At 47.8% G+C, this 11,719-nt stretch overlaps 1 protein-coding gene across 1 annotated transcript in view; it reads right to left on the bottom strand.

Moving 5' to 3' along the window:
- Positions 1–4,180: 4,180 nt before the first annotated feature.
- Positions 4,181–11,719, bottom strand: part of TRANK1 (tetratricopeptide repeat and ankyrin repeat containing 1) — a 99,184-nt gene continuing 91,645 nt past the window's right edge. The window contains exons 22-24 of the mRNA XM_077865871.1: positions 7,696–10,730; positions 6,566–6,664; positions 4,181–5,489 (exon numbers count right to left, since the gene is read on the bottom strand). Of these exons, the coding sequence (XP_077721997.1) occupies positions 5,389–5,489; positions 6,566–6,664; positions 7,696–10,730 (3,235 nt within the window). The 3' untranslated portion in view covers positions 4,181–5,388. The remainder of the gene's footprint in view (positions 5,490–6,565; positions 6,665–7,695; positions 10,731–11,719) is intronic.

Here is an 11,719-nt window from a genome sequence, read left to right as displayed (position 1 = left end):
CCTTTCCTCCCAAGATCAGACTATATAATAGCAAGGGCTCCAATAAGGAAATCTGCTCACTGACCTCAGGCAAACCCCCTAGTCACTTGACACATATTTGTGATAACCACTATATTTTGGGTAGCTGTAAGATTTGGAGATCGCAGATGTAACAAGCCTAATACATCCTGACGTGGAGTAAGACCTTGTCTCAGTTATCTATTTCTGGGTAACAAACAATCCCAAGACTTAGCAGCTTAAAGCCATAATGCTTCATTATTTCTCAGTTAATATGGGCAAGTCTCAGCTGGTGGTGGTGATGCTAGGGTCACTGATTTGGCCTCATTGAGCAGGCCCTGAGCTGAAACATCCAAGAAAGCTCTGCTCACATGAATGGTGCCCCAGGTTCCTGCATGCAGCTCCTACACATGGCCTCTCCACCTGGCTAACTTGGGCTTCTTCACAGCATGGTGGTCTCAGTGTAGCTAAATTCTTACATGGCAGCTGGATTATCCCAAAGAAAAGCAGAAGCTGCCAGACCTCTTAAAGATCAGACACAGGATCAGATAATGTCACTTCTGCTGCAAGCTATTGGCCAAAGCAAGTCATAAGGGGAAGGGAAACAGACTCCACCTCTTGATGGGTAGAATGACACATGCATGCAAGGACAGGGAGAAAAAGACAGGGGCTGTCTTTGAAATCTACCTACCATAGCCCTCAACTCTTAATCAGCTGTGAATTTGTGACTCCTCTCTGTAAGTTTGTTCCACCCTCTTTTCCAAGGCAGTAGCTAGGACTCCTCTGTTCAGGAGTGACACACCGGGCCAGAGGATGTCATGATCAATAGGGACCTGCACTCATACTCATTGCAAAGCAATGGGAAGGTGAGAAAACTTCAGAGATGATGGTTGAGCGATTCATCTACAGATGCTGGACCAGATGTCCCAGGGCTCCTCGCCTTATGAAGCTCAGCTCAGAAGGAGAAAAGTCACCCATCAATTCACACCCCCTGCCAGCTTGGTGTGTCAGGTGGTGGCCACTATGAACTGAAAGAGAGAGAGCCATCCTCCTCTTAACCATGCCACATAGGTCTCCTAAGACTTGAGACCCCAAATAGCAAAGGGTCCTCCATAGTGATTTGGGCTGAATTTACCACCAAAGAGAGCTCAGAATAGCATTTTAATTAATTTAAATAAATGTGACACTTCTTGTACAACTGAAATTCATGTATCACACTATTGCTAGATCATTAAATCCCAGAATTATCAATGCCATACTAAAATCAGGTAGAAACAGGACATTCACACTGATTGTTATTCACGTTCAAAAATTAAAATGAAATACCTCATACACATATTGGGTGAAACCTGGAAATTGCTTTGCTGGGAATTTAACATTGAGTGTTTATAGCCTTGGTCATTTTCCTGGGCCCTGGGAGTGATCTCCCCATCTGAGCCTGAAGAACCCTTCCTGTGAGCTCCAGAGAGAGGGCATAGTACAAGCCTCGTCCATCTCTTGGCCGCATCCCTTACACATCCCCACAAGCCATGTGCCCATCCAGCAACACTGAATCAGCCCCCTGGAAGGAACCTAGAAGAGCCCAGGTCATGGTTTTAGAGAAATTAACAGCTGCTGCACTCCAGCTAACAGGAGACCTTAGGCACAGCCAGGACCTGTAAGCATTACTATTCCTTCCTTCTGTGCTGAGAGCAGGTGTGACATAAGCTGTAAATTGTACTGAGCTCCATGAGCAGGTGCTGGCCAGGGTGCTCAGCAAATATGGGGTTCATTTTGAGCTACAAGTGGCCTCTCTGGGGCAACTGAGGCAGGCTAGCAAGGGAAAGGTGAACACGGTATCTACCGCTCCGGGTTTGGAGGAAGAGGATGAAATGGGATTCAGTGTGTGAACTTCAGTACTCAGGGTGAGGGGTGGGCACGCTCAGGAGACAGCAAAGCTGGCAGCTTTGGGAGCAGTGCTGTGCTTTGCTATCCACTGGGAATGACCTTGGGCAGCTGCTTTGTTCTATTCTTGGGGCTCAAAGGCCAGGCCACCCTGAGTGGATAGCAGAAGATATTTTCATTTCCCTGCCAGCCATTCCACTTTCCTATAGGAAAATACTTGTTTTGGGTGAGAAGTTGAAGTGGGGAAGCTGCGTCAGTCCCCAGGGGCTGGTCAGCACACTCTATGTACTGATGGAGAGAGTGCTGGCTGCCCTCAGATAACCCAGCCCAAGTCTCAGCCCCGCCTCAGACTGGCTCTGTGACCCAGGGTAAGATGCATCACCTGGGCCTGTTTCCTCGCCAGGGATTAGATGACATACTGAGGTGTCAGCTCCCATGTCGATGTCTTTCCTTCCTCCAATCACTAGAATACTGGATCATTGTCCCCAGGGAAAATTTGAGGAGAACAAGGGCTCTTAGCTAAGAACAGTCAGGCCAAAGCATGTGGGGGTTGGTAGGAGCCATCTGCCCGCCCCCCCTTCGAGGGCCTGAAATATCATTCCGAATGATTAATGCTGACTACAAAGAAGTAGAATTAATGTCTGAGACAGTTAGGAAAGTAGCTGATTCTTCATGATCAGTTTTTAAAGAGGAACTGAACCTGAGAATTCACCCTCTCGGCTCGGGATATAGACACTAGCTGTGTACGTGCTTGTCCAGCACCTGGGTACATAGGCGGGGTGGGGGGTGATCATGACAGAGCTCCAGCCTGGGGGCACCCCTCTTGCAGAAGAGAGTTAACACAGCAGACCTGATGGATATCTTTTGAAAGTCTTCCTTTCAAGGCTGACCCTTGGCTGGTGTTTGGAAACTTGAATTTCTGGAGGGTTCCTGCCATCTCCAGAACTGATAACCGTGGCTCACAGTGCTCAAACTGTTTGTACAAACAATGTCGTTTATGCTGAATACCTGCTTTCCTCCGGATACTCTGTGACTTTGGTATGTTCTAGGCAGAAGATGTCTACATGACCAGACGCCATTTAAAACTCTGAGCACTGAGTCTCTAATAATTTTTGATCAGCAACAATTCATGTGTGCTGTCACACTCATTGGTCGGGGAACCAAGCGTGTCCTGTGTGAGTCCACTGGGAGAGGACCCTCAGAAGCCTGCACCTACTCAACAACTCGGCCCATGTGCCTTTGCCCTTTCTGGATGGTGCTTGGTATGCTTGGGCTATAACAAATCAGAGCCATGAATACAACCACAAGCAGAGTCCTTCGAGCACTCCTAGCGAATTACTGAACCTGAGAGTAGTCTTGAGGACCTCTGACACACACACCCTGTCTTGGATTTCCAGGAAAGGCCTGGGACACCAAAGTCCCTGCTACTGGGAAGGCCTGAGAATTGAAGACATTGGTGCTTCATGCTGAAACTCATTTCCCTCTCCCAACCTCCACACCCACACTCTAAACCCCTCTACAAGTTGAGGAGGTGGATCTTGGGAGTGGTTCTCTCCGGGGAGTTCTATCAGATGGTGTTGATATAGAAGACGGCAGCCTCATCTGGCCTGAGCCTCCTGGACCTCAAAGTCTAGGATCAAAGAACACTTTGTTTCCTAAGATTCAGTTGTCCTGCTCACCCAATGTAAGCAAACCCTGAGATCACAGACCTAAGGCCTGAGGGAACTCAAACCCATGGCAACAACCTATAGGACTACTAGGCACCAGGGCACAAAGGCTCTTGGACCACTCAATTCCCCCAAAGGGGAAACTGAGGCCCTGCTGGGTTATATAAATGCAGCTGCTGCCCCCCACCCCGCCTTGCCATGGGATATGCATTTCTATCACTGCTGCTTTTCCATGTCTCCACCTCCCTCTCACAGCAGACTCTGAGCCCCCAAGGGGGTGCTGCATCTAGGCACTCAGTGATATGACCCACCCCAGCTTAAGCCCCCCAATGCAGGCAGGAGATGATTCCCTGCTGGTCTCCTGCCTCCCTAGGCTATTTTCTTATTGGGGTAGTCTCAAGAGGCAAAGTCTGACAAAACTCCTTATAGTCCACACCCCAAATGCTCAGGAGGCACAGCAAGCCCTCAAGAGACACCACAACCATCTGAGAATCCCTGAATATCTTCATTTCAGAAGGCTCAGCAAGCTTCTGCCCTGGTCAGCATCAACCAGCTGGCCAGAGGGAACCAGTGCCAGGATTTACCCCTTGACTCTGAGTGGAGACGAAAATAAATAAATGGACAGCTCCATGTAAGAGAAATGATTTAACTTTATAAAAATGTGATAATACAGCAAGATTTGATTGGGTTTTTCCCTTTTTTTCTGGCAAGTGAAGTTTATAAAAAACACCTGGAATAAAAATTAGAAACATAACCTAACAAAAATTAAAAACAAGGAAATAGAGTCATTTAGAAAGACAATAAGGAGAAACCAATAAGCAGCAAAAGCAGCAGCAACATGGAGAGAAAGTTGGCTCTGCTGTGCGGGCAGATCAATGAAGGACCAACATAATCAGAGCTTTCACATCAGGTTGAACTGAGGGGCAGGGGTGAGGGAGGGCAGTAACCATGAGCGGCATGAAGGCCTCCAGAATGGAACCACACTGATGGCCACTGGCTCAGTTGGGGTGGGGGATGAAGCAATAGCCTCCTTCAACCAAGAAAATGAGACATATAGGGCCACATACAAACATTTTTTGGAATGTCTGCACCATAGCCAAGGCAGAGTTAGGACCACCTTGGAGAGGCAGGCTGGGAACCCCCTGCAACGTACCCCAGGCTGGCCTCGTAGGGCAAAGGTCCTGAGGTCCCACCCGCAGGACGCTGGAGGAGTTCTGGACTACATTCTGAGGTAGTCTAACATGACTTGCACAGGTAGCTGAAAATTATCACAAAAGAGTGGGAAGAATGAGGGCAGAAAAGATGCATGGACAAAAGAGGCTAAGGTACATAACAGAAGGGGCCTTGCTACAAGTAGGTTCAGAGATGACCAGAGAGTGTGGCCTGGGGTCACAGGTGGCCTGGGCACATGGGGGCTCTTGTACTACTTGATGCTGCAGCTGTGTGAAAGGAGATGAGGGAATCCCTGGAGGGATTCCCCAGCCCAGAGCAGCGCTAATTCTCAGGCTGGGGATCCCTTGCTGATGACTCATGTCATGATAGTGATGCACCAGAGAACCTCAGGGCTTTGGGGTGAGGTGTCCCAAGGGTATTTCAGCTATGACTCCTCTCATCTGAACAAGTTCTAGAGAGAACTAACACTGCTAGAGTTACAGGTGACGGAGTGATCAGATCAAAGCCACCAGTGAGAGAAATAACAAGAGCAAAAATCAAAGGTGTTGCTAGACTCCCCTACTTTTTTAAGTTAATTTACATTCTTTTTCTCATCTGCCCCAGCACTCAGAATTCTAAGTCAGGATAGAATGATCTGAAGGCTTAGGAGGCAGCAGCCGTGTGGATGTTAGTATTTTCTCTGCTTCCCACATTTCCGAGGACGCCTTCGAGGACGGAGCTCACCAAAGTCCTCCACTTCATTTTCGTAATCATCTTCCTGAACGATACCTATTTCAAAAGTAACAAACAAAAAACCAGAAAGAAAGTACAGAACAGTGATTTTTTTTACTCTGCTATAAAATATAACATGCCAGTAAAACCTGGTATCTTTGTAATTATTTTAAAGGGGGAAAAAAAGAAAGCCTAAATCAGAGCCCAAGTAAAAGTAAACTCCCTTCTCTAGAATTAAGTTCTTATACAGGCTTGTTCCTCTGCCCTTATTTTAGAGACCCTTTAAATTGCAAAGAAATCAAATAAAACCTAAACTCAACCACAAACTCAAGTTGGTATACCAGTTATCTTCCTTTTGAAACAATCATAAAAATCATAGTTCCAGCAGACACTATAATCTAAACATTTTCTTCTGCCCTATGGTAAGGATTTGTGCCAAGTCCCTTCTAGTTTTTCCCAACTCTGGGGTCCAGATTTTCCAGTAGTGTCTGGATTAGGAGGACCCACAGAAGAGCATATGATATATTTGAAGTAAGAAGAAGTAAGATCTGGGCAAGAACAGGCAATAGTTGGAATGGGCAAGAGGGTAGACTTTCCAGATGATATGGAATTTGGCAAGACCATTCTGTCAGGAGAGAAACTTGACACTCCATACAAGCCCTTAACCCTCTATTAGGAAGATGCATGCTAGTTTTCCCAATGATTTTGTTTGCTTTGCTCACACATGTGTTTGTTTTCTATCCCCAAGACCAAAACAGTGCTGATACATACTAAACATTCAATAACTATCCACTGACTTACATGAATGGTTGACACAGGCAAGCATATCCACCAAGAGAAGGCTTTTCAATACTTTGTCAATCCTTGGGAGTCACTGTATTGAGCATGAGTAGTGACTAGATGTCATTGATAACAGCTCAGGAGTGTCAAAAGAGATTTTCAAAAAAGAAACTAAGGTGAGCCCTCACAGTCAGATGGGGAAGCTCAAATACTATGTTGCTAATAACTTGACTGACAGGGAGCGAGGCTCCTAACACTGAGCAGCCACTACTGACACCATAGGCAACTCCACTTCACATTGACCTGGGGGTCAGCAGAACCAGAGCGTCACCCTGAAATCAAGGGCTCCTTACCTTCCTCTTTTAAGTGGAGTTCTGTCTTCATCAGCCATTCCTGAGCATCCCTGACTGACGGGATCAGACTGTTGACCAGCCGAGCCATCACTTCCTCTGCTACAGGGACCAAAGAACAAGAGCTTTGAGTATGGGGGCTGCTGCAGAGATCAGACCAAGCAGTCCTAGATCCAAAGCCCCCACCACCTCCCAAGAACCTGTCTTTGTGTTTCCCCTGAGGGGGACAATGGGATAAGGACCCACAGCCAACTTGTGCTACCACAAACATACACTACAGTTAAATGCCAGCCTGACACCACCATCCCTGTGTATCTGTAGAGATTGCCAATGTCACTAAACCTTAAACTGGAGTGTCCAAATTACAGACTAAGTTTGAATATTTAATTTCACTAATTTTATACATGAGTTCCACTCAGTGTTGCTATGAAATAGCTAATAAAAAAGATTCAAAGACCACATAACAATTCTTATTGTTAAACTCCCACATGGGGTATGGTTTAAGAACCCTACTATATGTCTGGGTGGCTCAGTGGTTGAGCTTCTGCCTTTGGCTCAGGTCGTGATCCCAGAATCCTGGGATTAAGTCCTGTGTCGGGCTCCCCCACAGGGATCCTGCTTCTCCCTCTGTCTATTTCTCTGCCTCTCTTTCTGTGTCTCTCATGAATAAATAAATGAAATCTTAAAAAAAAAAAAAAAAAAAAAAGGGAACCCTTCTAAAAGGAAGAGATCAACCGGGCAACTCCAGATCTTAGCCAAGGGCTCAATACAGAGTAGATGTTCAAAAAATGACCAGTGATGAATAGACCAGAAACTTAAGAGTTTTGTTAAGACTTTAAATGCTCTCCCTCGATCCTTGCCACAGAACTAGCTGGCTAGCCCTTCTCTTGTCTATAGTGCTGAGGAAACCATCTGGCCCAAGATAATCACAAAGTTTTAACTGAGGGCAGGGTGGTTCAAATGATGGGGTTTTGATGTAATTTGAGAACACACGTTCCTCACTTGTATCTCTGCTAATGCCAAGTTCTGTCATCCCCAGGACAGACCTCACCACAAAGGACTTGGCCCTGACATGTGTTCTCAAAGCCTAGGTTCTAACACCACCTGGGCCCCAATCCCTGAGGACCCCTTACCGCCAACCCAGGCCTTCCGCCTGTAGAGGTCCTCCACTGTGTCCAAAACCTTCTTGATGTTCTCCTGGACCTTTCTCTGCAGCATGTGTCTGTGCTCTTTGGAGCCCAGATGACTTCGGTTCCGCATGCTCTGCTCGATGTCCTGTACCACCAGCTTGCCTTCATCGATGGCCGGGTCCACCTTCTCACGGAAAAATTCGGAGTACTTCTGGTAGGCCACCTGCTGCTTCCGATGGCGCTCTAGGAGGATGTGCTGCTCATAAGACTCGCTATTCCTCTCCAGACCCTCCATGTCTCCCAACTCAGCCCTGGAAATGGCCACAGCCTCGGAAGCCTCTCCCTCAAATGCTTTCCCAGGGCTGAAATAGTTGTCAGGACCTCGGGTGAACTTCACCCCACACAGGTCGCACTGGGTCCTGTCGACATCAGCCTTCTTGAAGTTTCCAGCCCCGGGCTCCCTGGTCTCCTCCTGGAAGCACTCCGTCTGAGCACTCGCCCTCCTCCACCAGCTGATGCACAGGGACACCACCAGGCATGCCCTTCTCAGCTTCCGCTGGATGGAAGCCTTCCGCTGCTTCTGGGAAAGGATGGCAGCCAGGAGGCGGTCCCGGTCTTCCAAGGCCAGCTCATCAGTCTCATCCTGCCCAAACTCGCACTCTGGTTCAGCAAAGTAGTCCACGGGGTCCACGCAGAGCAGGCGGTTCAGTTTCACCTCCTCATGATAGAGGCCGCGCACCACGGACCCCTTGGCGTGCGCACTGTCCCACCGCCAGTGGCAGTCCATCAGGTACTCTTCGTCCCGCTCGAAGAGCAGGTCCTGCAGAGCCTCGGCCACAGACTTCACATTGGCCGCCGCCAACACCCGCTTCACCACTTTCAGGAGCCTCTCGGGCACCTGGTCCGGGCAGTCCACGCTCATCAGCTGCAGCCTCTTCTGGATCTCCTGGAAGTGCTGGTACAGGAGAGGCCTGCAGTAGGGCTGCAGAACCTCCTTGGCGTTCACCAGCATCACCAGGCACAGCACCAGGGTCCGCTCCGCTTCACCGGACACCACGTAGTCTATCTCACCGAAGGCATCGAGCAGGACATTGAAGTTCACGTTCTCATAGCCGCATAGCACCTTGACGAGGTAGGAGAGGTGGAACCGGAAATCCTGAATGGCTCTCGTCACGTCCTTCGGTTTGTACTCCTGGATGATGGAGAACATGTCCTTCTTGCTGAACAGGAACTCCCAGTAGTGCAAGATCGCGATGTAGCTCTTGGGGAGGCACAGGATGGTGTTCTTCCAGAGGCGGGCCAGGACCACCCCACAGTGGACAAACTGGAACTCCAACAGGGCCACCGTGTTTCCGATGCTGGGGATGAGTGGTTCCTTGCACCTCTTGACAAGGACATTCATGAAACGGAAAAAGAGCCGCTTGTAGTCTTCCGGGTTCCTGTACACATAGAACTGGTCGATGCAATTCTCCAGCAGCCGGATGAAGCAGAGGTGGGTCTTCTCGGTATTGTCATCATCCTTGTTGGGTGCCAACATGCCAAATTTTCCTTCTATCCCCTTCATCTTGCTGCCTCTCCCCCTACCCCTTTCTTCTTTTTCAGCCTCTAGAGCTTTGAGTTCCCTGTTGTAGTTGTCCTCCTCCTGGTGGAGCAGCTTTTCAAACTCCTCCGGATAGTTGGAAGAGACGAGGAAAGCCTGCATGGCGCTCAGCCACAGGTCGGTAGACTCTCGGCGGCTTCGTGCCCTTTCATTTTGAAACAGAAAATGGATGTACTCTTTCAGAGCAGACCTGTAGGAACGAAAGGATTTGTAGTTTGGTTTGAGGATGTCTTTGCATGCCATGGGGTTTTCTGACAACACTCTCTGATGGAAATGCTTGGGGAAGAGGACATTCAGGAAGGATTTGCAAAGGCCATACATATCTGTAGACAAAATATAATCAATTTCTTCAAGTTCCTCTGCCAAGGTTTTGGGGAATACTTTTTTGGCTTCCAAAAGCAACCCACTGATCGCCACCAAGTGCATTTTTGACTGAACCAAACACCTGGCCTCACAACGCCGCAAAGGCCTGTGGAAATCTTTGCAGTTTTCATCCTCACATTTCAAGCCTACAATAAACCGCATGCAGATTCCTGGGTAGGTCTTCCCAAGTAGGCTCTTTGTGATCTGACACAGCCTGCTCAGAAGGTGTTTGCTGAGGGCTAATTTTACCTGGTCAGTCATTATTGAGAAATAGTCTTTTGTTTTCTTCTCTCGCAAGTTCAAATCCAGGTCACAAATTATTCTTAATATGGGTCCAGGGTCATTCTGAGCTATCTGGCAATACTTGGCATCCACCTGAGAAATCCCAAAAAACTCAAAGCAAGACTTGACCATCTCCTTCTCGGCGTTGTTCGTCACTCTTTTGAGGGCCCTGACCAGATTGAGGAGGACTTCCAGGCCCCCGGGAGCCAGGGCCAGGACCTTCTCAGGCTCGGCCTCACACTGGCTGGTGGCTTCGTAGAGCGCCTCCACCACTCCAGCCGAGTGATTGAGTGTGTCAAACTTGAAGAAGGCATCCTTGAGCTTTTGAAAGTCTCTCAGGATTACCCCCTGAAGGAACTGTGCCTCAGCAATGCCAGACAACTGGTTGGTTTGACAGCAGAGGTCAAGGGCTTCTCTCAGAATGGCCTTGGTATGTTCTACATCTGAATCCCTGGCCACGTTGAGGCGGGCAGCCCCCAGCAGACACGAGGCCTGGAAGTCCTTGTCAGCAGTGAGCCTGGCAGCCTCCAACAAGCAGCCATGTTGCTTCATCAGCAAGGCAGCCTCTTCTCTCCGACCTTCCCTGTTGAGCAAGTCTGCAGCTTCCGCTAGTCGTCCACGAGACTTCAGGAACACCAGCTGGTCTTCTATGTCCAGCTTCGAGAGAACAGCCATCATCTCCTTGATCTTATTTGCACTCAGGTACTTTGCTGCAGCTTCCAGGTAAAACTGACTGGCAGAATAAGATAGCTTGGATATGGGAAGGGTCTTGGCCCTCAGCATTTCTTCGTACCTGGAATGACAGACAACACAAATGTCAGCTTATTACCACCCAATGGGAAACGTTCTCCAAATTCAGCACAAAGCAAGTTCAATGCAATTCCCACATGCAGATATAAATTACAAAACAAGAGCTAAACTTGTCCAGCAGCTTTACAAATGCATCACTTCACATGGATAAAATTCCTTCTTTATTTTCCAAAGGAACCAAGCATTAGTATATTTAGTTAATGAAACATAATAGTTGCAACCTAAGCAAAGGGAAGTTAGGGAAGTCTGAAAGTCAATCTGAAGGGCAATAATTATTCATAATCAAAATTATCCCAGAAAAAAAACCTTAAACTTTCACAAAAGCATGATATTCAGTTGGGTCTACAACTCCATTGCATCTGAGATAGGACTAATGAGACAGGGTGAAGACAGAGACTGCACACACACCAGCACAACATTCGACTTCCTCTTATTACCCAACCTGTGATTTTTCTCTTCTGCCAGGTATGTGCGTGGTTGAGTTAGACTGAGATTAATGAAGCTCTGAATGTTCCTCTTTTCTCTGCTGATCAAGGGCAGTATATCCCACACTACAGTCCCACAGTTATTAAGGCACAGGAACAATCCAATAAAACATGCTCACTTTTGAACTCTCGTTAGGATAAAATCCATCTTTTCACAACCAGAAAAGTGCCTAGATGCCTTACGATGCCCCAGAGTTATGCTACCAACATCAGATTTCCTGGTAAAACAGGCTTCCCCTGAGGGGTGTAAATAAAGATGAAGAAAGGGAGTACACTTCACATGTGAGCTGAGTAACGGAGTAACGAGTTGTTTTACCAAGTATGAAGAGCTACCCAGGTATTTTCTTTTCAAATTTAAAATGTCCTCAATGCACTTTGAGTCAGGCCAGTTAGCACCTGAATTCTATACTCAGTATGCAGAGTGTTCAAAGGACACTCAACTAGATCTTGTGTGAGGCTCCAGTGGATACTCAGGTTACACTTAGAT

The sequence above is a fragment of the Canis aureus genome, chromosome 22, assembly GCF_053574225.1.
Source record: "Canis aureus isolate CA01 chromosome 22, VMU_Caureus_v.1.0, whole genome shotgun sequence".
NCBI lineage: Eukaryota > Metazoa > Chordata > Mammalia > Carnivora > Canidae > Canis > Canis aureus.
The sequence above is the reverse complement of the archived record's forward strand: the minus strand, read 5'-3'. Positions and strand labels throughout refer to the sequence as shown.